Raw genomic sequence first — 27,257 nt, 5'->3', positions numbered from 1 at the left:
GGTGGGCGGGGCTAGTACCTTGTTTTTAAGATGGTAAAATGGGTTTTTATATAAGCCAAATTAATTAAAAAATACTTTATTGGGAAAATAAAAACACGTACATTATTTAAAAACCTACGCCTTCGCGCCTAAATTTGAATTAAAATTTTCAAACTTCTCAATAGCTACGAAAACATCTCTGCTGAACACGTCAGGCACCTGGAAAGCCGCAAAATGCCCTCCTTCGTGGTCAGACAAATGGAGCAGATTCGGGAAAATTTCCTTCAACAGACCATCGGATGTGTAGAAGTCGTTCCGGAATCGCGCACATGCAGAAGGAACTTGAACTGGCATTCTAAAAAAAATTTCGAAAATATGAAGCGTTCCAACGAAAAGAATCAGTTGGTATTTTTGTTTTGGAAATGTCATATTGTGACACGTTTGTAGTATAGTACACAATAAAATTACGAACTAATTTTTACAAACAAGGTCAACTCTAATTCCTTAGTTTATTAAACAAGATAACAACGCTTTAAATACCTCCCAGTTCCCAGCGACATGAAATTTTTGTTAAACGTTTCCGAGTATAGTCGTACTGCAGTCGGCATAGACCCCGTGATCCAGTACAGCATCACATTATCCAGAAGGTCAGCGTAATCGTAGTACTGCTTCAAGCCCCCGTCTTCCCGACTTTGATGACTAATATTAGTCCCAGTGGTAAACTTCTCCAAAATGTAAGCCGCTAGACCCACCGGAGAATCATTCAAAGCAACCCCTAGAAAAATTCGCGTTACACCCTATCAAAGTACTCACGAAAAAGTACCAAGCGTATCCGGTTTCGTCGCCTGCAGATGCAAGTACCCAGTTTCTCGCAACCTATGCACAAAACTCTCCCACAATGGATACACCCTCTCCACGTGCTCCGCCTTCGTAAACAACGTAGGCCAAACCGCCCCCACCATCGTCTTCAAGTAACTCAACGGCGTATACACCGTACACATATTCGAATGAAACCCTAGTACCACCTCGGGGTACAACACCGCCAAATTCTGTAAAATTATAGCCCCGAAGTCGCCCCCTTGTATGTAGAACCTGTCAAACCCTAACCGCTTCATCAAGTTCTTGAAAATCATAGCAGCATGAGCGGGACTCAAACCTGGTCGTACCGCAGGCTGCGAGAACCCGTACCCGGGAATCGCGGCCACGATGACCTCGAACACGAAGTTCTTGTCGGTTTGAGGGGTGGTTAATAGAGGGATGACGTCGAAGAATTCCCGGACGGACCCCGGCCAGCCGTGCAGCATGAGCAAGGGTACTACCTTCAGGTTGGTGCCTTTGGGTTTAACGTGGATGTAGTGGATATCGAGACCTTGGATACTGGTGAGGTACTGGGGGTACTGGTTGAAGAGTTTCTCGCGCTCGCGCCAGTTGTACTTGGTTGTCCAGAAGTCCACGATTTCTTTGAGGAGGTTGGTGTTCATGCCGTATTGTTGTTGGATGCCTTCGAGGGGCGGGGTGAAGGGGCGGGCGTGGCTTAGGCGGTACTTGAGGTCTTTCAGTACCTATAAGGAGCAAGAATTGGAGGCGTTATCAGACTGAACTTCCCTTAAACCAGAAGCACAACACAACAAAAATCAAATAAATGCAAACCTCATCGGCAACGTGGACTTTAAAAGTCCGAATTGATTTATCTTCTCCCGCGGGATCTCCACGACCCCACCACTTCTCTTCCAGTTTTGGGGGCGGCGATGGTTGCAGCAAATTGTTCAGTCTATATCCCACGAAAATTACCAACACGGCGAAAATTATAAACAATTTTCCTAGAGCACCCATGTTCGTACCGACTGCACTTTTTCGTTTATTGTAAATGCGAAATTTGTACACAAGCTATTATTTTAAAGTGGAACTAAGTAACGATTAGATACGTGACGAGAAAGAACGAGAAGGACCGACAACCAATTAAAACGCTTATTTTACTCTGTTTGTTATAGCCGATAAGTGAAACATTGTTTATTTTTTATCCAGATTGGAATTTAAATGTGCAATATTTTGGTTGTGGAGGTTTAAATTTGATTCGAAGGTAGGTACTTTGGACTATGATGCGGTTTTTTTTGATTATATCTTTGTTTGTGAGTACTTTATTTGAACTTTGCGACGTGTGAATCAGGAGATACTAAATGAAAGTGACACGACGGTGATGAGTAGCATTTTTTAAATAAGTAGTTATTTAATACCATCTGTTACACAATTGATAATACGAATTCGATCTTATGCAAGTCATGCCGAAGAACGAACGCTATTGTGTCGATTATTACATTTAGAAACTGGTAGATTTGGAGTTCCATAGTTCTTGGATTAAAAATGTACGTACTATTTTATCATTGCTTCAAATTCATTCTAATATTTTTACTTCCCGAGCGTAAGCAAAGAAAGTATTGTAATCGAGTCCGTCGGCCGACTCTCTAGAGGACGAAGAAATAGGTCTCCCGTTTCGTATAACGAAAAATCGAGAATTCGAAACTTCTAAAATTTAAAAAATTGGATAACTGAAAAATCGAAACATCGAAAAACTGAGAAATCGAAAAATCAAAAGATCAAGAAATCGTGGAGTCGAAAAGTCGGAACAATCGAGAAACCGAAATAGATCAAAATCGAAAAATCGAAAAGTTAAAAATTGAACAATTTATAAATTGAGAAATTGACAATTAAAATATTGAAAAATCAGAGAAATCAAAAAACTTAAAATTTCGAAAAATTGAAAAATTGAGAGATTGAAAGATCAAAAGACCGAGAAATCGAAAAGTGATGAAGTTGAAAAATCGAAAAATAAACAAATCGACAAACAAAAAGTTAAAAGTTGAAAAATTGGAAAAGCGGAAAAATCAAAAAACGAAAAATGGAAAACTGGAAAAACTGAGAAACCGAAATGGGCCACAATAAAAAATTGAAAAAATCATAAATTGAAAACCTGAACAACCAAATCTCGATAAATCGGGAATGAAAAATTAACAAATCGAAAAATTGAAAAACACAACATAAAACCAGAAAGTCGAAAAATCGAAAGATTAAGAAATATTGAAAAAAGTTGGAAAAATCTAAAATTTAAAAATTCAAAAATTGAAAAATCGAAAAAGTAAAAAGGTGGATACATCGAAAAATCTAGAAGGCAAAAATAGAAAAGCCGAAGAATTGAAAAATGCTTAAACTGAAATATCTAAAAGCTGAAAAATCGAAAAATCAAAAAAGTGAAGTCGAAAAATAAAAACCTTAAAAAATCGAAAAATTGAAAAATCAAAAAATTAAAGAATTGAAGAACAGGAAAATCGAAACACTCGAAGGTCAAGAAATGGGAAAATCAAAACATCGATTAATTGAAAAATCGAAAAATTGAGAGCTAATAAAAGTCAAATTTGAAAAATTAAAAAATCGAAAATTTGACAAAATGACAATTGAAAAACAGAAAATCTAAAACCAGGAAGTCGAAAAATCAAGAGATTAAGAAATCGAAACATTTGAAAAATTCGAAAACTTGAAAAATTGAAATATCGAAGAACTGAAATGAAAAATCGAGAAACCGAAAAATCTAAAATTTTAAAAATTAAAAAATCTAAAATTTAAAAATGGAAAAATTGAAAAATCGAAAAAGTAAAAAAGTCGAAATCCAGGAGTCAAAAATCGAAAAGTCGAAGAATCGAAATATTGAAAAATCCCAAAACTGAAATATCGAAAAACTGAAAAATGAAAGAAAAACTAAAAATGGGAAACTAAATTGGGAAATCAAAACATTGAAAAATCGAAAAATTTAAAACAATTGAAAACAGAAAATCTAAAACCAGGAAGTCGAAAAATCGAAAGATTAAACGATCGAAAAATTGAAAAATCGAAAAAGTAAAAAAATCGACACATCGAAAACTCCAGAAGCCAAAAATCGAAGTCGAAGAATCAAAATATTGAAAAATCCGAAAACTGAAATATCCAAAAACTGAGAACCTAAAAAGTCGAAAAATTGAGCAATAGAAAAATCCAAAAAGTGAAGTCGAAAAATTGAAACCTTAAAAAAATAAAAAATCAAAAACCTGAAAAATGGAAAAATTGAAGAATTGAACAAGAATATCGAAACACTCGAAAGTCAAGAAATGGGAAAATCAAAACATCCATTAATTGAAAAATCGAAAAACTGACAGTTTATAAAAGTCAAATTTGAAAAATTAAAAATTCGAAAATTTGAAAAAACGACAAAATTGAAAAACAGAAAATCTGAAACCGGGAAGTCGAAAAATCAATTGATTAAGAAATCAAAACATTTGAAAAATTCGAAAACTTGAAAAACTGAAATATCGAAGAACTGAAATGAAAAATCGGGAAATCGAAAAATCTAAAATTTTAAATATTGAAAAATTAAAATATCAAAAAACTCAAAAATCTAAAATTTAAAAATCGAAAAATTGAAAAAACGACAATTGAAAAACAGAAAATCTAAAACCGGGAAGTGGAAAAATGAAGAGATTAAGAAATCGAAACATTTGAAAAATTCGAAAACTTGAAAAATTGAAATATCGAAGAACTGAAATGAAAAAACGGGAGATCCAAAAATCTAGAATTTTAAAAATTAAAAAATCTAAAATTTAAAAATCGAAAAATTGAAAAATCGAAAAACTGAAAAATCGACATATCGAAAAATCCAGGAGTCAAAAATCGAAAGGTCGAAGAGTCGAAATATTGAGAAATCCCAAAACTGAACTATCGAAAAACTGAAAAATGAAAGAAAAACCGTAAAATGGAAAACCTGAAAAATTGAGCAATAGAAAAATCCAAAAAGTGAAGTAGAAAGATTGAAACCTTAAAAAAATTAAAAAATAAAAAATCAAAAACCTGAAAAATCGAAACATTGAAGAATTGAACAAGAATATCGAAACCCTCGAAAGTCAAGAAATGGGAAAATCAAAACATCGATTAATTGAAAAATAGAAACATTGACAGTTACTAAATGTCAAATGGAGTCGAAAAGTCGAACAAAGTTAAAAATTGAACAATTTATAAATTGAGAAATTGACAATCAAAATATTGAAAAATCCAAATCTCGATAAATCGAGAAATCAAAAAACTTAAAAATTCGAAAAATTGAAAAATTGAGAGATTGAAAGATCCAAAGAACGAAAAATCGAAAAGTGATGAAGTCGAAAAATCGAAAAATAGAGAAATCGACAAACAAAAAGTTAAAAGTTGAAAAATTGGAAAAGCAGAAAAATCAGAAAACGAAAAAATGGAAAACTGGAAAAACTAAGAAACCGAATTAGGCCAAAATAAAAAATTGACAAAATGATAAATCGGAAACCAGAACAATCAAATCTCGATAAATCGGGAATGAAAAATTAACAAATCGAAAAATTGAAAAACAGAACATTTAAAACCAGGAAGTCGAAAAATCGAAAGATTAAGAAATGTTGGAAAGGGTTGAAAAATCTAAAATTTAAAAATCCAAAAATTGAAAAATCGAAAAAGTAAAAAGGTAGACACATCGAAAAATCCAGAAGGCAAAATAGAAAAGCCGAAAGCCGAAGAATTGAAAAATCCTAAAACTGAAATATCTAAAAACTGAAAAATCGAAAATCGAAAAAGTGAAATCAAAAAATAGAAACCTTAAAAAAATGGAAATATTGAATAATAAGTAAACTGAAAATTCCCAAAAGTGAAATGTCCAAAAACTGAGAAATGAAAAAATTGAAAAATCAAAAAAGTGAAATTGAAAAAATGAAACCTCAAAAAATAGAAAAATTGAAAAACCAAAAAACCTGAAAAATCAATTAATTGAAAAATCGACAAATAAAGAGTTTATAAAAGTCAAAAATTGAAGAATCGAAATATTTAAAAATCCCAAAACTGAAATATCGAAAAACTGAAAAATAAAATAAAAAATAAAAATGGGAAACTAAATCGGGAAATCAAAACATTGAAAAATCGAAAAATTTGAAACGACAATTGAAGACAGAAAATCTAAAACCATGAAGTCGAAAAGTCGAAAGATTAAGAAATCCATACATTTGAAAAATTGAAATATGGAAGAGCTGAACTGAAAAATCGAGAAATCGAAAAATGTAAAATTTTAAATATTGAAAAATTAAAATACCAAAAAATTGAGAAACCTAAAATTTAAAAATCGAAAAAGTAAAAAGTTGACACATCGAAAAACCCAGAAGTCAAAAATGGAAAAGTCGAACAGAAATATTGAAAAATCCCAAAACTGAAATATCGAAAAACTGAAAAATGAAAGAAAAACTGACGAATCGAAAAACTGAAAAATCCCAAAACTGAAATCTCCAAAAATTGATCATCTAAAGAATCGAAAAATTGAGAAATCGAAAAATCAAAAAATTGAAAAATAAATAGGAGTAAACTGAAAAGTCCCCAAACTAAAATTTCGAAAATCTGAGAATTCGAAAGTTGAAACAGCAGAAATTATGGTCGAAACCGGTTAGGATGTGTATGAGATCACGGATCATGGCTTATAAATCAAATCGTTTCCGAACGCTTAGAGTCGACATTGGCCTGAATTTGTCCAAAGCAAAACGCGTTGTTAAAAATATGATGACATTTTTTCTAGTTAATTTTATTTCTAGTTAGAAACAAACACTGTTGCCAACATAAGTCGAGGAGTCCTCAACCGTCATTTAATTTAAACTATGACGCTTCTCTATGTTCTCTGGTAAAATGTACTTAGTAAATGGGTTTTCAATTGTATCAAATAACAGTCTCACGCATGTAGTTTATTACTCCGAATTGAAATTTTACCCGAAACGTCCAGATTTTTGGAAAAAAAAAATAAATAAAAATTAGGAAATAACATTTTGACATTAATTTGGAATCTGCAAAACCGAATGCTTTGAAATCTTGCAGATGGTTTACAGTTACGATAAGCATGATAAGTTTTTATTCAAAATATATTTGCTTGTCCCCTCCAAAAAATTGATGACGTCACCTCAAAAGTTTGCCGAATAAATCCTATCTAAAATGTAGAAAATATGATGAGCGTTAAAACGTCTAGAATTTTCAGTTTTTTGTTAAAAGCTGCACCGTTATCACAAAATTAGTTTAAATAATATACTAACTTGCTCGGACACATTGATTTTGAAAGGACGGATTGATGTATCTTGTCTCCACGGATCTCCATCACCCCACCATGTCTCTTCTAATTTAGGCGGAGGCCGAGGTTGCAATAAATTGTTTATTTTGTGTCCCACAAATACGAATAATACAGCGATAAGCACCAGTAGTTTACGCACTGCGCCCATGTTTATTTATGAATAAAATTGTGTGTATAAACCCGCTTAACAGTTTAATCTAATTCCACTGTATAATCTTTTAAGTCACGAATATTGACGAGTGTCAAGGACGTCCCCCAAAATTAATGTTTGTCGCACTGATAGTTTGTATTCTCGATAATGTAACTCCTATGAGTGTGTTTTCAAGAAACGTTTCACCGGTGTTTGCCGGAATCGGAGCAATCGTTTAGCAAAAAAAAAATAAATAAATTTTATTTAAGACATTTAAACCACTCATAACAAAAACAGTAAAAATCAACCCTTAACACACGTATTACAGATACAACAGCTACTTCCTAATGGGCGGAAAATAAAACAACTTCCTGGGAGTGTTTTCCTTCTTAGGCACCATCGCCACTCTCTCGTTATTCCGTACGCACGTTTTACTGCTCACGTCTTGAATAACCGCCGTGCAGATGTCCTCAAAATGGTACCTAAAACGTCCCCTAGAAACCCTCCTTCCAACCCATCATTCCTACATACTTGTCCGCAAGAGTGATTATCTTTTCACACAGTGACTGTATGAACCATGACCCAGTCTTCATATCTCTTATGGCACCATAACCTGGTACGGTTGCCCAGAACGTGAACAGATCGGCAAGCGGTGGAATCACCTCAGAAGGGCCGTCCATGACAATGTTATCGTTGTCTGGCTCGGCCGCGGCAACTAGAGCATCAAAATTAGGTTATCGTCACGTCGAATTTCCTATTTTATTACTGCATTGGAAGTTGGTGCCTTGGCACGACTGTAGAATCAAAACTTTGGGTTTGCCACAAAGGTAGCGTCGGTTTTTGCTGCACAGCAGAATTTCGAGCTCCTTCACGGGGACGCGGCAACTGTTGACGCCATAGATCACGCCTGTTGAACAACATTAACAATAATAATAATAATGATAATATTGATATAAGATATTGAGGTTTACCTTCGTCCCCGTGGGACATGATGCACACGAAAAGGCTAGATTCGGTCGTGATGGAGTTCATGACTTTCTCAATTTCTTTGGATATGTCTGAATGGGTTAAATTGTCTTCGGTTTCGATTCTAAAGCCGAACTGTTGAAAGGTTTCGATTAGTTTCTTCTTATCGTGTTCGGTACCCGTTCTGGTATCTAATATAGTACCCGCGGGAGGCAGAAGTTCCTGGTTAATATAAAATACAGTAAAGAATTGAGGCCGGCGAATGAAGATGTCAAGAATGAGGTGAATTTACTTATACATATTTTCAAATAAAAGTATAATGGCATAAAGATATTAGAACAATTTTAGTATTTTTGACTAGGAATTTAATTGTGCCGGAGGAAATTAGACCCAAATCACACAGTGTCCTTGTGGGACTTTCTAGTGCTCAGTTTGAACTTCGTTTATGAAAACAGAGGGCCTAAATCCCGAATCTCTCCATCCTTGTTTAAAATTTTCGAGCATGAAGTTCGACATTCTAGTGTCGGTTGAATTCCATCTGGAACCGCTTCCATGAATCATCGCATTTCCTCGATTTTCGAAGAGTTCTCCAGGGACTCACAATGCTGTCTAGAAGCCGTATGATGAGCATTATCGTCTTTTTTGTGATTGAAATTCAAACTGTCTACTTCTAATTGGTTTTAATCACTTTTAAACTTATAAACGAAAAGTTAATATATGACGCGGATTTTACAATTAAGCTCCGGAAATCAAAGGAAATCACAGGAAATCACAGGAAATCACAGGAAATCAAAGGAAATGAAAAGGAAATCAAGAGGAAATCAACGAGAAATCAAGAGGAAATCAATGAGAAATTAACGAGAAATCAACAAGAAAACAGAGGAAATCCAAAATCATCATAGCAAATCCAGTTAAACTAGATATTTTCTAGAACTAATAAACGTAACATGTACGACATAAGTCATAGTATTCATCATAAGAAAGAAAATTTCAATTTAATCTTAAAAGTGGAGATTAAATAACCTTTTAAGGGCATAATGATAGAAAATTCCAGTATAATATCATTAACTGACAGCTTGATATTTCAGCTTGACAAATATTAAAGTTGTAGTTAATGAAGTGCAGTTCCGATGAGAAATGATACATTATATTGCTTTATACCTACAAACCAAATTTATAATTTCACCCGAAATTAGTTTTTAAAAATTGAGTTTGTGATATGAGGTACCAAATTCATTAAGATCAGGTAGTGCAAAACTATAGTTTTTCCTCCCTATCAAATTAATTTGACAAATGTTAAAACCCTAAGACGCACATCATTTCCTAACAATCAATATCAAAGCTATTAACCAACTGTTTCCCCATAATAGAACAAGTTAAAAACGTTATCTGTGAAAACAAATTAACATCCAATTTAACAGAAAGCATATATTACAATTTTGATAGAAATGAAACAGAAAAACTGCCAGATACAGAAGGGCCAAAGATAAATGAGTTTCTCCAAATGCTCCATGACATTTCATCAAAAAATGCGTCAAAATCAAGTAATCAGAATAAGTATAACGCCACTTTAAAAAAGTTTTGCCTATACCTCTACTACATAGGAGGTCGTCTATTGTATGAAACGCTGCAATCGAATTTACCAACATTCCTACAATATCTTCTTTAAATAGATACATTGCTGAAAATAGTACAAAACTGGACGAATGTGTTATGGACTTGCAAGGATTAAAATTATTCCTAGAAGAAAGAAATTTAAAGAAATTTGTTTGGATCAGTGAAGATGCGACTCGAATAACGGGTCGCATAGAATATGACTCTCGATCTAATAAAGTGGTAGGATTTGTGCTTCCTTTAAGAAATGGGCTACCGGAAACAAACCATTACATAGCTTCTTCCGCTCAAACTATTCAAGAGTACTTCAAGACTGGAACAAAAGCTCATTATGCGTACATAATTGTGGCACAACCTCTATCTGATAATTATTCTCCTCCGTACTGCCTGACCATTTTTGGGACCAACAATAAATTTACTTATCAAAACGTCAAAAAAAGATTTGCCATTATGCAGAAAGATGCCCAAAAGTATGGAATTTCAATTCTAGGTTTAAAATCAGACTCAATATTACCTCTAGGGAATAACGTTGCTACAGTTGCTTACCTTGAAATATTAGTAAAAAATTACACCAAAGATCAACATATGCTAACAATAACGGATTTGAAAGCAGAAGACAAAATGAACTATGCAGCGGCAGAAAAAGTGTGTAGCCCGGAAGTAAGAAAAATGATAGCCGACAACATTGACAATAGTGCAGGAACAACAGCTTATTTCAAACTAATGTATCTTATATCGGCAGCATTCCTGGACAAAACGTTATCTATGTTAGAAAGGATATACATATAACATTTGGTATTGCATATTTTTCCTACGAATATGGAAAAAATGGATTAAGGACCAAAGACAGTATACAGTAAAAGATAACTTTTTATCTTCCAACTGCTACACATGCGTTGAACTCAATGGACACGCATTAATAAAAATAATTAAAATTTTTCAAAAAAGTAATCTTACTGATGATATGTTCTTGCCTTGGAAGTTTAGCTCTCAAACTTGTGAGAGTATGTTTAGAAGCCTTAGATCAATGACCTCAACTTTTAGCACAATTGTTAATTTTAGTATAAGAGATATGTTGCAGACTGCAAACTATAAACCACATTAAAAACGATTTGGATAAAAAATTCGTTTTCCTAGAGAAATCAGGAAAAAAAGTTCAATCATGAAGAGAGATTTTGTGAAAAATGATGTCTTAGAAAACATTTCAGATAAAGATATACAAAGCACCGTAGAATCAGCTTTACGGGATTGTCTGCGTGACACTAAAGATTTAGCAATGAAAGTGATAGATTTCAACTATGTATTTTTGCCTCCGTGTAAAGACAATGAATGCAATGAAGTTGAAGATGAAATGTTTAGTGAAAAACAGTGCGATCACATTGAAAATTACAACAATTCTCAAATAGCCATGAAACGTAACTATTTTCAAAGTTTGGAAAACGATCCAGTTGACCAAGATGAAGATTTACTGAATGATCTTTGCACAATTTCGTACAAATCTAAGAAATTTGACAGAGATATACACCTTAGAAGTTTTGATATTGACGATATTTTTGTTGAGAAAGGTGATCTAGTCAGAATACGCTTAGATAATACAACAAAAGTTATAAAAAAAGTCTTCACTTTGCTGGCTGTTAGACAATGAAAAGAATCGCGTCAGTGTGGATCGTCTCAAAAGATTTATTCAAAATAAGAAATGTAATAGTAGTAGAGTTAACTCAGAAACAGATACCTGCCTTCAATATAAAGATGCATCTCAAATTCAAAAACCAGTCCAAATTGGAAAACAAAAAAGACGTTATAATATATCAAGCGACTCATCTGATTTAGACAACCCAAGTAGTATCGAATATGATGACAGCACGGACACCGAAAGTTTGAATTCTTCCAATTATTCTGATGATTTGAATCCTCGTTTGAATCTCAAGGCTGAAAATAGTAGGACTGATCGTTCTAAACCAGACTTAAATATAGACGATTATATTATAGTACAATTAACAACTTAAAAACAAAACAAAAAATGTTACATTGGTAAAGTGTTATCACTTAACCATATTTTTTGTGATTTTTTGAAAAGGAATCCAAAAATTCCGGATGCTTTTATGTTTCCGGTCATTAAAGATCAGTGGGAGATCCAAGAAAATGAATATATAATGAAACTACCTCCACCTCAGGTACTCAGAAGAGGCAGTTTAGTTTTTGAAAAAAAATTATTGAAAAAATATTTGATTTAATTCTAGTTTTTTTTTAAATGATGTGATTAAAATTTGTGATAATGTAACCTCAACCTGGGTCGAGATTTGTACAAGTATATATCGTAGAGAATACTAAAGTAAGAAACTGTGCAAAATTCTAGGTGCCCATGAACACTTTTAAAGGGGAAAATTACCTTTGAAAATTTATCAAATGGTGTTACCCACTCCTTTATTGTGCAAAAAAAATTCTTACGTGTTAAATTTTGCATTTCAAAAGTTTTTTTCTAATATGCTTCATTTGAAAGTTGTGAACAAAAAATTAAAAGTGTTATCATCTGTATTTATGGGTAGCTAGAATTTAGCACAGTTTTTTACTTCAACATCATCTACAATATATACACAAATCTCGACCCAGGTTATGGGGTAAGTATTTTTTAATAAGTTGTTTTATTTTGTGATATTTTGTTATGATCCAACAGAAATGATTTACTTTTATGTTTAGAGTTACCTTTTTTTTTAACATTTAATAAAATAAATGAAACTACTTGTTTTTTCTGTTTATGCTACCATAATAAATGAATAAACCCAATTTTTAAAAAGTAATGAGTAATGACTTAAGTTATTATTATAAGTTTGATTTAGTAGGTCAAATTTTAACATGCACAACACAAGGATGCACCTAATAGAATGATTTTGGACTATTGGGTATTCATTAATTACCTCTGCGAACGTATGAGCCAGTCGTTGTTGCCTTATGAGTCACTGATAAGTAAAAACTGCTGACATAACTAAAAATATCCTTGGCCTTTATGTGCTTTTAATTTCGTAAAGTCAAAAGCAAAATTTCATAATATAATTTATTAAAAACTTAATAATAATATATAATATAAATTATTAAATCTTTGAGTGATTTAAACGAACTAATTTGTACACACCAGACATTTTTAAATTCAAAATTAAAATAGACCATAAAGTTTTCTAACTGAATGTGCAAAAAATCTAGAATATTGCATATGTCCACTTTTAGAACAAACATTTGACCCAAGAAAGTGTAAAATTCGAACGTATACCTACTTACTCTATTGATTTAGACATCTAAAACCTCGATTTTAGAGTAGCGTTCTTTTTGTAAGTAAAATCTGATTTTTTTTCTTAAACATTTCAGATTGTTGCTTAGCAGCACAATACATTTTATTTATTTATTTTTTTCGTCTAAAGGGAAAGCACTGCAGCTTACCTAGTCACCGTACGTTAGTAAACACTTGGTAAAAAAAGGTTTAAATTCAACATCATTATCGGCAAAACAAAAAAAGTCAAGTTAAAAAAAAGTTAACAATCATCCTGTAGTACATTATGTAAACAAATTTTGAGGAAATCAAAAGGAAATCATAGGAAATCAAGAGGAAATCACAGGAAATCATAGGAAATCAAGAGGAAATTACAGGAAATCAAGAGGAAATCACAGGAAATCATAGGAAATCAAGAGGAAATTACAGCAAATCAAAGGAAATCAGAGGAAATCAAAAGAAATCGGGGGAAATCAACAGGAAATCATTGTCAAAAGGAAATCAATTGTACACTTGATGGTCGGCGGTTTACCCCTCGGGGCGGAGCCTAATTGCAAAATCGATATTTCCTTATACAAATTTTCCATTTTAAACATGTATTAAGTTTCATGTTGTGAAATGAAGTGTACACATATTAAAACAAAAAGACAAAATGTAAGCCCGCCCACCCACCCTGTCTCAACTGTAATGATTTTTTTATTCGCCGTTAACCAAGAGGGCGGAGCATAACTGCAAAATACTTATTTCTTTACAAGAAATTAAGAACATGTTTTTGCGTATCGTGTTGTCCAAAGAATACTATGTATATTAAGAAAAAAAAATGCAAAATAGAAACCCCGCCCACCCACCCCCTCTCAATTGTGATGATTTTTTTATTCTTAGAAACTTGAAACACGTTTAAAATTTTAAATTTATGTAAGGCAATATGGATTTTGCAATTAGGCTCCGCCCCTAAATCTGCCAGTTAATGAAAACTTGATTACTATTTAGATCAGAGCAGGTATGAGTGGGACTTTATCTTTGGCTTTAATTTTTTCTTAATATACATAGTTAGTATTCGTTGAATAAAACGATACTCAAAAACATGTCTTACATAGTAATTTCTAGTAGAGAAATAATAAGAATTTTGTAATTGAATTCCGCTCCTTTGACTCGACGATTAAAAAAAACATCACAATTAAATAAATAAATAAATAAAAAATTTAATTGCCCAACAGAATCTTCCAATAGTAGGACTATATTAATTAAACATAACGAAAAACTAATAAGAAAAACAAAACATACCATAAAATGAAATAAGAATAAAACTTTAAACTGTAAACCCTACCACATAAGTGAGTGTTATATAAACATTTTGTCTGTTTTTCTTAATATACGCAGTCGTTTTTTCAGAACAAGAAACTTAAAACATGTTTAAAATGGCAAATTCTTGTAGACAAATATGGATCTTGCAATTAAGCCCCGCCCCTCGATCTGACAACGAATCAAAAATTCATCACAATTGAGAATTGAGATCGTGGCGCGTATGGGTGGGACCTAATCTTTAGCTTTATTTTTCTTAATATACATAGTATTCTTTGAAAACACTCACAAACATATTTTTAATTTCTCGCAGAGAAATAAGGATTTTGCAGTTAAGCTCTGTCCCCATGGCTCACAACGAATTAAAAAAAATCATCGCAATTGAAATAGGGCGGGTGGGCGGGGCTACATTTTGCCTTTTTTTCTCAATATGTGTAGACTTATTTCGGCAACAAGAAACTTAAAATATGTTTAAAATGGTAAATTTGGTAGGGAAACGTCATTTTTGTAATTACGCTCCGCCCCTCGCTCTGACTACGAGTGGAAAATTCATCACGATTGAGATCGAGACAGATGGGTGGGGCTTCACTTTTGTTTTTTTTTTTTTAATTAATACATTTAGTTTTCTTTGTATAACACGATTACTTAAGAACATATTTCGCATGGTAATTTTTCGTAGAAAAATAAGGATTTTACAATTAAGCTCCACCCCTCAGCGTACGACGAATAAAAAAAAATCATCAGAATTGAGACAGGGCGGGTGGGTGGGGCTTCTATTTTGTCTTTGTCTTAATATACGCAGTCGTTTTTTCAGAAGCTTAAAATGTGTTTAAAATGGTAAATTGTTCTAGACAAATATGGATCTTGCAATTAAGCTGTTTACTGATTGTTAGGTATCTTTATGGGGCTTCGCTTCCTTTGAGTAATCCAGGAAAAGCACAAAATTTGGTCTAGAACCTTCTGATAACAGGTCGATTGAGACAAAAAAGAGAGAAGAAGGAGTGATGATTGCTCAAACTGAAGCAGTTAGTATTAGTAAGTTCGGCGTTAAGGAAAAGGAAAGTCAATGTTGTGGTGTCCTGAATTGAAATTTATTTATTCCTCCACTGACAAAAAAAGCAAAAAAAAAAGTTGCGACTAAGTTGTGCCGGTTAATGCTCAGCTACAAAATTTAAATTGTGGCAGTCAACAAAAAACCACATTTTAATAAAAAACTCTCTGCAGCGGTAGCGGCACCAGAGTCATATGAGAGTGTGGCGATGAACTATCCCAATTTCATTCTGGAAGACAGTAGAATTCCCCACAGGGAGCGTTGTAGCACGAGCGGAGTTTGGGGCTCCTGGTCGTGGCTGTTCTCCCCCCATGACGGTGATTCTACTCTATCTAACGAAGAAACGTGCCGAGCTAAGCGGGGATAGATAAGGTGACAGCGTCACGTCACCCCGATCGTTCCTGACTTCTATTCAAGAGCTGCATCTTTTGTGCAGTTGGCGCGGGTGCCAGCTCGACAAGGAACCGCGCACTCCGCTTCCGCTACGTGTAAATTATTTTGAAGAAACAAAGAAACAGACTTTTAGCACTTCTGACCAAGGAGTTTGCAAGTGAACCCTAATTATAACATTGACTTCAAATTGAGACTAGGGGAAATAAACAAAGAGGACACGAATATCAAAGAGAGCAGTGTTCTAGTGTAGACGTTTAAATAAACGAAGATAAATGACATTAAAGCAACGACGAACAAAAAAACTAATAGTACTAAGACCCCAATTCTAGGGTCAAAACTTACCTGAAGATCTGGCTCTATCTCCCGGTAAAAATATTCTTGGTTAATAATTAAACAGACCCCTGGGGACTTAGGGTCAACATCATATTTTTCAATAGTATCATAATTTGCATTCTTATCTACACTAATCTGAGTACTTTGAGACGACTGAAACGAGAACAAAGTCGATGTTTTTGTTTTTTCGCTGACGCGCGTACCCACAGCTGGAAATAACTGTTTCAATACGTCACACCAATCCAGCTGCTCCATAACATTTAAAATGTTGCACAGATTACTCAAATTATCTTGCTTAATGTACCCTAAGCTCTCCCAGTGTAACAAATACAGCTCCAAATATTCCGGGTTATACACTGTAAAATTAAACCCCTTCTTCTGAAAGTCTGTGTGAACTAACCTTAACAAATTTTCGCCATCTGTAGAATCAAAAGCGTCACACAAACGGTATAGAACTTTTCGGATTTTGTTGACATATATTTTATCAAAGCAAAAATGCGGCGGAAATTTTACATCTAGGTCGGTTTTTGCAAAACCCAACATCCTCAAGACTTCGTAATTCTGTATAATGTAAAGAGCCTCCTCAAGCTCTTCTTGCCACTTTGACTTTTTTATGTTTTGGAAAATGGTCCAGTTATGGATAAGCTTGTCGTTGCTGCCATTAACCAACTTAGTCAAGAGTTTTAGAGCTACAGCGGGATTATCGTACAGCAAATACACCAAAGACACTTTTTCAAAGATGTCAAGGTGATCCTCCACCACCATCACTTGATCTACTGTCAAAGTGGTCGCCATTGTGGCAGTCGGAGGGGCCGCATCTGTAGTATCTGTTGGGGAGTCCAAGCAAATATTGTTGGTTAAGTCTGGAATTAAGGGGGCTCTGATAGGTTCAAAAGTGGGGTTATGTTTGGTTTGTATTAGGAATTGTTTTTACCGATTTTATCATAGATCGGAGAAATTCTTCTATGGGGTGCTTCATTGGTTGAATTTTCTTCGTCTTCAGAGTATGAACTGTCTTGCAAATAGTCGTCGTTGTTTTCATTGGACAACATTGCACCCATTTTTTTTATTTTTGGATTATTTGGAAATGCACAGCACAGCTGACACACCTAAAGGGGCTTCCCCTTTAATGCCCACCAACGTTATGACGCAAATCCCCAAATTTATTGACACGTTTGCTGCGACTATCGATAGTACGTGATCCGAAAGGAAAAGTGTGAATGTGGGTAAGTTACAGACACAAATGTATTTGTATTACAGACAAACCTTTGTCGGCGGTAATATTGAACGCATTTTCCTAAAAAAAAAAATTGAGTTTGGTTGCGGAAAACACGGGTGGAAAAAAAGGACATGATCTATGACTTAGGGATATTCAACTGGGGACTTTTTTATCAAAGCCATAATTCAAATTTCATTATTTTCTTATAATAATAAGACACATTTATCAACGTGAAATTAACACTAATTAAAAAAACCTTGTACCTTTAAGGCGACTTTAGTGTAAAATAACAATATTAGAAGTACTTATGTAAAACATATAATATTTACTAAATATGGGTACTTAATTTTCGTTTGAATATATCATACTTTTATTTAAATACCATATGATCAACTATATTTGACACTTCGTCAAACAAAAAAAACTAATTATATTATCTCACGTAACAGAGGACACCTGAGATGTGACAATTTCAACATAACCACACTATTTTAACGAACTGTGACTTTTATGAAAGAGTACAGAAAGGCGAAAATCACTCAATGCTAGTGAAAATAATCTGCTGAAAATTTGTTGCGTGATTCTTGTGTCAAAGTTAGCTGATCATAATTAACAATAAAAGCTAACATTAAATCATTATTTATAATAAAAACACAGAAATCAAGTCATAACGCGCATTTATCGATACAAAAGCTACTTCCTAATGGGCGGAAAATAAAACAGCTTCCTGAAAGTGCTGTCCTTCGACGGCACCATGGCCACCTCCTCCTTAATCTGTGACCACTTTTTACTGCTCACATCCCTCACAACCGACGTACAAATATCCTCGAAATGGTGCCTAAAAACACCCCCTAGAGACCCTTCAACCCGTCGTTCCCACATACTTATCCCCAAGAGTGGTCAGCTTTTCACACAGCGACTGTATAAACCACGACCCAGTTTTCTTATTCCTTATGGCACCATAACCTGGTACGGTTGCCCAGAACGTGAACAGATCGGCAAGCGGTGGAATCACCTCAGACGTGGACATGGAAGGGCCGTCTATGACAATATTATCGTTGTCTGGCTCGAACGAGGCAACTAGAAAACCAAAATTAGGTTTCTTGTCACGTCGGGTTTATTATTTTATTACTGGGTTGGCACCTGGTGCCTTGGCACGACTGAAGAATCAAAACTTTAGGTTTGCCGGAAAGATTGCGTCGGTTTTTGCTGCACAGAAGGTTTTTGAGCTTCTTCACGTGGACGCGGCAACTGTTGACGCCATAGATGACGCCTGTTGAACAACATTAACAATAATAATAATAATGATAATATTGATATAAGATATTGAGGTTTACCTTCGTCCCCGTGGGACATGATGCACACGAAAAAGCTAGATTCGGTCGTGATGGAGTTCATGACTTTCTCAATTTCTTTGGGTATGTCTGAATGGGTTAAATTGTCTGCGGTTTCGATTCTAAAGCCGAACTGTTCAAAGGTTTCGATCAGTTTCCTCTTATCGTGTTGGGTACCCATTCTGGGATCTAACTTAGTTTCCGAGGGAGGCAGAAGGTCCTGGTTAATACAAAATACCGTAAAGAAAATGTATTTAGTTAAGCTTCAAAAATGTCAAAAATTGGCCGAAATTTGAAGAAGGAGGGACCATTGGGAAAATCTCCTTTTTAAAAAAGTTGTCTAAAAATTGCGAAAAAAATCAGGGACGTAGACCTCGAGATACTGATTCCAAAAATATTGAGTGTTGATGGTCACGGAGCAATATTTCTGAAAGAATCGCTATGAAATGCGAATTTTTGTAAATTCGCCGTCGTAGATCTATGTCCTTGAATTTTTTCGCAACTTTTTTTACAAGTGAAATTTTTTTTTTCGACTTTTCAATTTTTCTATTTGCAATCTGTCAATTTTTCGAATTTCGAATTTATAGATCCTATTTTAAATTTTTGTTTTTTCAACTTGCCGATTTTTCAGTTTTTCGTTTTTCTATTTTCGGATATTTCCATTTTTCAGTTTACCCATTTTTAATTTTTCGAGTTTCCAATTTCTCGTTTCTTCAATTGTTCAGTTTGCAATTTCTCAACGAGCAAATTTTTGATTTTACAATTTTTGGATTTGAATTTTTCGATTTGCAATGTGTCAATTTTTCGAATTTCGAGTTTATAGATGCTATTTTAAGTTTTTGTTTTTGCAACCTGGCGATTTTTCACTTTTTAGAATTAACAATATTTCGTGCTTCAGTTTTTCGGTATTTGAATTTTACAATTTTTTGTTTTTTCAATTTTTCGTTTTTTCGGTATTTCCATTTCTCAGTTCACGATTTTTTATTTTTTTCGAGTTCTCGTTCCTTCAATTTTTCAGTTTTTTACAATTTTTCGACTTTTCGAATTTTTGGTTTTTAAAATTTTTCGTTTCAATATTTTCATTTTTCAGTTACGCGATTTGTAAGTTTTCAATTTTATATGATTAAATTATTGATTTTTCAACTTTTTAATTTTTAAATTATTGAATTTTTCGATCTGCAATTTTACGATTTTACAATTTTCTTTTTCAATAATGGGATTTTTAATTTTTGTTTCTTCAATTTGCAATTTTTTATTTTACAATTTGTCAATTTTTAGACATTTGATTTTTTTTTCCTTTTTTCGATTTTTTAATTTTTCAGTTTTTCGTTTATTCAAATTTTCAATCAAGAAATTTTTGATTTTCCATTTTTTCTATTTGCAGTTTTTCGGATTTACAATTTTTCCATTTTTTGTTTTTCTGACTTTACAATTTTCATTTTTTTAACTTTCTATACTTTCGATTTTTCATTTTCTCGCTTTTTAATTTTTTGATTTTTCAATTTTACAATTTTTCAATTTTTTCAATTTCTGCATTTTTAGTTTTTCGTTTTTTTTTTGACTGTCAATTTTTCGATTTTTTAATTTTTTTATTTTTAAAGAAAAAAAAAGCGAAATATAAGCCCCGCCCACCCGCCCCATCTCAATTCTGATGATTTTTTTTTATTCGTCGTATGCCTAGGGGTGGAGCTTAATTGCAAAATCCTTATTTCTCAACAAGAAATAAAAAACATGTTATTGAGTATCGTGTTGTTCAAATACTATGTGTTTTAAGAAAAAACAAGTCAAAAATTAAGCTCCACCCATATTCATCCCAACTTTTGAATTTTTCAATTATTTGATTTTTAATTTTTGTTTCTTTGATCTGCATTTTTTTAATTTTGCAATTTTAAAATTTTTAGACATTTCAATTTTTCCTTTTTCGATTAACAAATTTTTGATTTTCATTATTTTACAATTTGTCAATTTTTAGACATTTAGATTTTTTTCCTTTTTTCGATTTTTCAGTTTTTCGTTTGTTCAAATTTTCGATTAAGAAATTTTTCATTTTACATTTTTTCGATTTTACTTTTTTCGGTTTTTCAATTTCTGAATTTTTAGTTTTTCTATTTCAATTCCTTTTCGACTGGCAATTTTTCGATTTTACAATTGTACAATTTTTCAATTTCTTATTTTAACAATTTTTCAATTTCTCATTTTTACAATTTTTCGTTTTTTCAGTATTTCCATTTTTCAATTTCCTGATTTTTAATTTTTCGATTTTTCAATGTTTCTTTTGTTCAATTTTTCGACGTTCAAATTTTTGAATTTGCAATTTTTCCATTTGTTAATTTTCCGATTTTATAATTATACAATTTTTCGACTCTAGAATTTTTCGATTTTTCAACTTTTCTAATTGCAATCTGTCAATTTTTCGAATTTCGAATTTATAGATTCTATTTTAAATGTTTGTTTTTTCAACCTGCCCATTTTTCAGTTTTTCGTTTTTCTATTTTTGGATATTTCCATTTTCACTTTGCCAATTTTTAATTTTTCGAGTTTTCAATTTCTCGTTTCTTCAATTTTTCAGTTTGCAATTTTTTGATTTTACAATTTTTGTTTAGAATTTTTGGTTTTTTCAATATTTTCACTGATCAATTCCTCGAGGAGCAAATTTTTGATTTTACAATTTTTCGATTTGTTAATTTTCCGATTTTACAAATTTTCCACTTTGCAATATTTCGTTTTTTCAATTTTTCGAATTTGAATGTTTCGATTTGCAATGTGTCAATTCTTCGAATTTTGAGTTTATAGATGCTATTTTAAGTTTTTGTTTTTGCAACCTGCCGATTTTTCACATTTTAGAATTTTCAAAATTTGAATTTTACAATTTTTTGTTTTTTCAATTTTTCGTTTTTTCGGTATTTCCATTTTTCAGTTTCCCGATTTTTTATTTTTGATTTTTCGAGTTCTCGTTCCTTCAATTTTTCAGTTTTCTACAATTTTCCGACTTTGCTTATTTTTAGTTTTTAAAATTTTTCGTTTCAATATTTTCATTTTTCAGTTTCGCGATTTGTAAGTTTTCAATTTTTCAATTTTTTTGTTTCTTCACTCTTTCAATTTGAAATTATTAAATTATTGATTTTTCGATCTGCAATATTACAATGTTACAATTTTCTTTTTCAATTATCGTTTTTTAAGTTTTCAATTTTTCTAATATGTCTAATTTTTTAATTTTTCAATAATTGGATTTTTAATTTTGTTTCTTCAATTTGCAATTTTTTATTTTACAATTTGTCAACTTTTAGACATTTGATTTTTTTTTTCTTTTTTCGACTTTTCAATTTTTCAGTTTTTCGTTTGTTCAAATTTTCGATCAAGAAATTTTTGATTTTACATTTTTTCTATTTGCAGTTTTTCGGATTTACAATTTCTCCATTTTTTGTTTTTCTGACTTTACGAGTTTTCATTTTCTCGCTTTTTAATTTTTTGATTTTTCAATTTCACAATTTTTCAATTTTTTCAGTTTCTGCATTTTTAGTTTTTTTTTTTGACTGAATTTTTCGATTTTACAATTTTCCGTTTTTTCACTTTTCGTTTCTTCAATTTTGGATTTGAAAATTTTTGAAGTTTGCAGTTTTTCGATTTTTTATTTTTTTTTAATTTAAAAAAAAAAAAATTCGGCCAAATTTTGACATTTTCGAAACTTAACCAAAGACATTTTCTTATAGATTTCGAGCTCTAGAACTCACTTCCGGTCTCGTTTCTTTGATAACTGCAACCTTTCTTCCGGAATCGACCGTTGAAATATCGAAATTTCTAAAAATTTCACTTTTAAAAAAAGTTGTCTAAAAATTGCGAAAAAATTCAAGGACGTAGATCTCGACATGCTGATTCTAAAAATATAGTGTGTTGATGGTCACGGAGCAACATTTTCGGAACAATCGGTAGGAAATGCGAATTTTTGAAAATTTCTAAAAATTTCGATATTTCAACGGTCGATTCCGGAAAAACGGTTGCAGTTATCAAAGAAACGAAGCCGGAAGTGAGTTCTAGAGCTCGAAATCTACAAGAAAATGTGTTTAGTTAAGTTACGAAAATGTCAAAAAAGTCGAAAAATTGTATAATTATAAAATCGGAAAATTAACAAATGGAAAAATTAAAAATCAGGAAATTGAAAAATGGAAATACTGAAAAAACGAAAAATTGTAAAAATGAGAAATTGAAAAATTGTTAAAATAAGAAATTGAAAAACTAAAAATTCAGAAATTGAAAAACCGAAAAAAGTAAAATCGAAAAAATGTAAAATCAAAAATTTCTAAATCGAAAATTTGAACAAACGAAAAACTGAAAAGCGTAAAAAGGAAAAAAATCCAAATGTCTAAAAATTGACAAAATTGTAAAATAATGAAAATCAAAAATTTGTTAATCGAAAAATTGAAAAATTGAAATGTCTAAAAATTTTAAAATTGTAAAATTAAAAAAAATGCAAATCAAAGAAACAAAAATTAAAAATCAAATAATTGAAAAATTCAAAAGTTGGTATGAATATTAGGAGCTTAATTTTTGGACTTGTTTTTTCTTAATACACATAGTATTTGAACAACACGATACTCAATAACATGTTTTTTATTTCTTATTGAGAAATAAGGATTTTGCAATTAAGCTCCACCCCTCGGCTTACGACGAATAAAAAAAAATCATCAGAATTGAGATGGGGCGGGTGGGCGGGGCTTATATTTCGCTTTTTTTTTTCTAAAAAAAAAAAAAATTAAAAAATCGAAAAACTGCAAACTTCAAAAATTTTCAAATCCAAAATTGAAGAAACGAAAAGTGAAAAAACGGAAAATTGTAAAATCGAAAAATTGAGTCAAAAAAAAACGATAAACTAAAAATGCAGAAACTGAAAAAATTGAAAAATTGTGAAATTGAAAAATCAAAAAATTAAAAAGCGAGAAAATGAAAAATCGAAAGTATAGAAAGTTAGAAAAATGAAAAATTGTAAAGTCTCAGAAAAACAAAAAATGGAAAAATTATAAATCCGAAAAACTGCAAATAGAAAAAGTGGAAAATCAAAAATTTCTTGATCGAAAATTTGAACAAACGAAAAACTGAAAAATTAAAAAACCGAAAAAAGGAAAAAAAAAATCAAATGTCTAAAAATGGACAAATTGTAAAATAAAAAATTGCAAATTGAAGAAACAAAAATTAAAAATCCAGTTATTGAAAAATTCAAAAATTAGACATATTAGAAAAATTGAAAACTTAAAAAAGCGATAATTGAAAAATTAAAAAGTAGTTGAAAAATCAATAATTTAATCATTTCAAATTGAAAACTTACAAATCGCGAAACTGAAAAATGAAAATATTGAAACGAAAAATTTTAAAAACTAAAAATTCGAAAAGTCGAAAAACTGTAAAAAACTGAAAAATTGAAGGAACGAGAACTCGAAAAAAATAAAAAAATCGTGAACTGAAAAATGGAAATACCGAAAAAACGAAAAATTGAAAAAACAAAAAATTGTAAAATTCAAATACCGAAAAACTGAAGCACGAAATATTGTTAAATCGAAATTTTGAAAATTCTAAAAAGTGAAAAATCGCCAGGTTGCAAAAACAGAAACTTAAAATAGCATCTATAAAGTCGAAATTCGAAAAATTGACACATTGCAAATCGCAAAATTCAAATCCAAAAATTGTAAAATCAAAAATTTGCTCGTTGAGAAATTGCAAACTGAAAAATTGAAGAAACGAGAAATTGGAAACTCGAAAAATTAAAAATCGGTAAACTGAAAAATGGAAATATCCAAAAATAGAAAAACGAAAAACTGAAAAATCGGCAAGTTGAAAAAACAAAAATTTAAAATAGGATCTATAAATTCGAAATTCGAAAAATTGACAGATTGCAAATAGAAAAATTGAAAAGTCGAAAAAAAAAATTCACTTGTAAAAAAAGTTGTCTGAAAACTGAAAAAATTCAAGGACGTAGATCTCGACGTGCTGATTCTAAAAATATAGTGTGTTGATGGTCACGGAGCAACATTTTCGAAACAATCGGTACCAAATGCGAATTTTTGAAAATTTCTAGAAATTTCGATATTTCAACGGTCGATTCAGGAAAAACGGTTGCAGTTATTAAAGAAACGAAGCCGGAAGTGAGTTCTAGAGCTCGAAATCTACAAGAAAATGTCTTTAGTTAAGTCTCGAAAATGTCAAAATTTGGCCGAAATTTGAAGAAGCGGGGACCATTGTCTAAAAATTGCGAAAAAATTCAATGACGTAGATCTCGACATGCTGATTCTAAAAATATAGTCTTTGATGGTCACGGAGCAACATTTTCGGAAGAATCGGTAGGAAATGCGAATTTTTGAGGATTTCTAAAAACTTCGATATTTCAACGTTACTTATACTTATTTCTTTGCAAGAAGTTAAAATCATGTGTTTGAATATCGTGTTGTTGAAACAATACTATATACACTAAGAAAAAAGAGGAAAATATAAACCCCGCCCACCCACCCCAACTCCAATGTGATGATTTTTTTTATTCTCAGCAACGTGAAACACAGTACTTTCGGAGATATAGACAGACGGACAGACAGACAGATAAACGGAAACGGGAGACCTTTAATTCTAGCGAGAAAACTCACCTGAAGAGACGGCTCTATCTCCCTGTAAAAATTTTCCTGGTTAATAATCAAGCAGACCCCAGGACATCCAGGGTTAACATCATATTTGTTATCCGAATTCACAAAAACTGCATTATCTGCACTGATTGGCGTATCTAAGGACGACTGAAGCGAGAACAAACTCGACGATGGATTCAAAATATCGTCAAAAATACTCTTTGGTTTTTTACTATCAAGAGACGTTTTTGTTTTCTCGCTGCTGTGTGTAACCACTGCTGGAATTAACTGTTTCAATTTCTCATACCAGTCCAGCTGATCCATGACTTTTAAAATTGCACACAAGTTAGTCAAATTATCTTGCTTAATGTACCCTATGATCTCCCAGTGCAACAAATACAGCTCCAGATATTCCGGGTTGTACACTTTAAAATTAAACCCCTTATTCTGAAAGTCTGGACAAACTAACCCCAGCAGATTATCGCCATCTGTGGAATCAAAAGCCTCACACAAACAATAGAGAGCTTTCCGGATTTTGTTCACATAGATGTTCACAAAGTAAAGATGGGGGGAAAACCTTACAACTAGGTTGTCTCTTGTAAAACCCAGCATCCTTACAACTTCATAGTTCTGTATAATACATAAAGCTTCAACAAGCTTTTCTTGCCACTTTAAGTTTTTCAAGTTTTGGAAAATAGCCCAGTTGTAGATAAGCTTGTCGTTGCTGCCATTAACCAACTTAGTCAAGTGTTCTAGCGCTACAGCGGGGTTATCATACAGCAAATACACCAAAGACACCTAAAACAGTAACTCAATTTTGTGATTTCTGTAAAAACTTGTGTTACTTTTTCATATGTGTCAAGATGATTCTCCACCACCATCACCTGATCTACTGTTAAAGTAATCGTCATTGTGGCAGCCGGAGGGGCTGCATCTGTGGTATCTGTAGCGGAGTCCAAGGTTAAATCTGGAAAAAAGTGGGTTCAAAAGTGGGGTTATGGCTTCCGTGTGTGTTGAGGGTGGTTTTTACCGTAAGCTAGCCGCGTGATTTCATCATAGTTCGGAGAGAGTCTCCTGTGGGGTTCTTCATTGGTTGAGTTTTCTTCTGGATCTTCTTCGTCTTCAGAGCATGAACTGTCTTGCAAATACTCGTCGTTGTTTTCAGTGGATAATAGTGCACCCATGTTTTCTTTGTTTGTGGATTTTTTGGGAACACACAGCTGACACACCTAAAGGGGCTTCCCCTTTAATGCTCACCAACATTACAGCGAAAAACCCAAATTTGTTGACATAATTGATACGACTGACGATAGTACGTGATCGATAAGCAATCGTGTAATTGTGGATATCTTATTGAGGAAAATGTGTTTGAATCATTAACAGAATTTTGTAAAACGGTGATTTTAAATGATTTTAGGACGATTTATCGTCGAAAAACCGAGTTTGGTTGTTTGTCGTTTGCAGGAAAATGCGGACATGATCCACAATCTGGGGATATTCAGCTGGTGATTTTTGATCATCATTTGGTTTGTGTTGTTCTTAAATCTTCTTTTTTAATTTTAGTGAAAATTTTGCAAATAAAATAAATACATATCTATTTATTTACAGATACATCAAAACAATAACATCAAAAAAATTCACGCAAGTTATGCAACCAACTATACGCCTATATTAGTTGATTAAAATTAATATAACTACAGAAACTACGTTCCTTGGCAAAAAAAATAATTTTAAAAATGACATCCTGAATGGACCCAACCACATATTAGGGGACCATTCTAAATGTGCAAATTATTTTTGTAAACAAAGTGGACAAGGTAGTTCAACAGTTTTGTCTGATGAATTTTCATTCATCTAGTTATTATTATTAAGACCCACCACTGATCCGGAAATTACCGGCATTCAGGCAAGACTTCTATCATTACGTCACT

At 32.3% G+C, this 27,257-nt stretch overlaps 2 protein-coding genes across 3 annotated transcripts; both read right to left on the bottom strand.

The window, feature by feature from the left end:
- Nucleotides 1-60: 60 nt before the first annotated feature.
- On the bottom strand, nucleotides 61-7,289 carry LOC135131061 (juvenile hormone epoxide hydrolase 1-like). 2 transcript variants are annotated; one of them, XM_064058586.1, is made up of 4 exons: nucleotides 7,086-7,289; nucleotides 803-1,541; nucleotides 520-754; nucleotides 61-334 (listed from the first exon to the last, which is right to left on the bottom strand). In XM_064058586.1, the coding sequence occupies exons 1-4, from the start codon at nucleotides 7,266-7,268 to the stop codon at nucleotides 115-117; spliced, it is 1,377 nt and encodes a 458-aa protein (XP_063914656.1). In that variant the 5' UTR covers nucleotides 7,269-7,289; the 3' UTR covers nucleotides 61-114. The 2 variants fall into 2 exon arrangements, with proteins under 2 accessions (XP_063914656.1, XP_063914655.1); XM_064058585.1 differs by lacking the exon at nucleotides 7,086-7,289 and adding an exon at nucleotides 1,630-2,161.
- A 205-nt stretch (nucleotides 7,290-7,494) lies between these two features.
- Nucleotides 7,495-26,758, bottom strand: LOC135130816 (uncharacterized). The gene is made up of 14 exons (XM_064058238.1): nucleotides 26,357-26,758; nucleotides 26,172-26,293; nucleotides 25,351-26,124; nucleotides 18,728-18,944; nucleotides 18,523-18,663; nucleotides 18,275-18,470; nucleotides 18,085-18,228; nucleotides 17,343-17,355; nucleotides 17,106-17,280; nucleotides 16,181-17,034; nucleotides 8,222-8,438; nucleotides 8,017-8,157; nucleotides 7,782-7,965; nucleotides 7,495-7,732 (listed from the first exon to the last, which is right to left on the bottom strand). The coding sequence occupies exons 1-14, from the start codon at nucleotides 26,508-26,510 to the stop codon at nucleotides 7,588-7,590; spliced, it is 3,477 nt and encodes a 1,158-aa protein (XP_063914308.1). The 5' UTR covers nucleotides 26,511-26,758; the 3' UTR covers nucleotides 7,495-7,587.
- Nucleotides 26,759-27,257: the final 499 nt, after the last annotated feature.

The sequence above is a fragment of the Zophobas morio genome, unplaced genomic scaffold (genome assembly GCF_036711695.1).
Source record: "Zophobas morio isolate AGI-343-1 ecotype UQ-CSIRO unplaced genomic scaffold, CSIRO_AGI_Zmor_V1 ptg000018l, whole genome shotgun sequence".
Lineage (NCBI taxonomy): Eukaryota > Metazoa > Arthropoda > Insecta > Coleoptera > Tenebrionidae > Zophobas > Zophobas morio.
The sequence above is the reverse complement of the archived record's forward strand: the minus strand, read 5'-3'. Positions and strand labels throughout refer to the sequence as shown.

What these genes read in the sequence shown, in the direction of transcription:
- LOC135131061 (XM_064058586.1), bottom strand. Translation starts at nt 7,268, where the DNA reads ATGGGCGCAGTGCGTAAACTACTGGTGCTTATCGCTGTATTATTCGTA. An exon ending in AAATCAATGTGTCCGAGCAA is followed by an intron (nt 1,542 to 7,085) that starts GTTAGTATATTA and finishes TGCTCCTTATAG; the next exon opens with GTACTGAAAGACCTCAAGTA. An exon ending in ATGTCGCTGGGAACTGGGAG is followed by an intron (nt 335 to 519) that starts GTATTTAAAGCG and finishes AATTTTTTTTAG; the next exon opens with AATGCCAGTTCAAGTTCCTT.
- LOC135130816 (XM_064058238.1), bottom strand. Translation starts at nt 26,510, where the DNA reads ATGGGTGCACTATTATCCACTGAAAACAACGACGAGTATTTGCAAGAC. An exon ending in AGATAGAGCCAGATCTTCAG is followed by an intron (nt 8,439 to 16,180) that starts GTAAGTTTTGAC and finishes TATATTAACCAG; the next exon opens with GAACTTCTGCCTCCCGCGGG. An exon ending in CATGTCCCACGGGGACGAAG is followed by an intron (nt 8,158 to 8,221) that starts GTAAACCTCAAT and finishes GTTGTTCAACAG; the next exon opens with GCGTGATCTATGGCGTCAAC.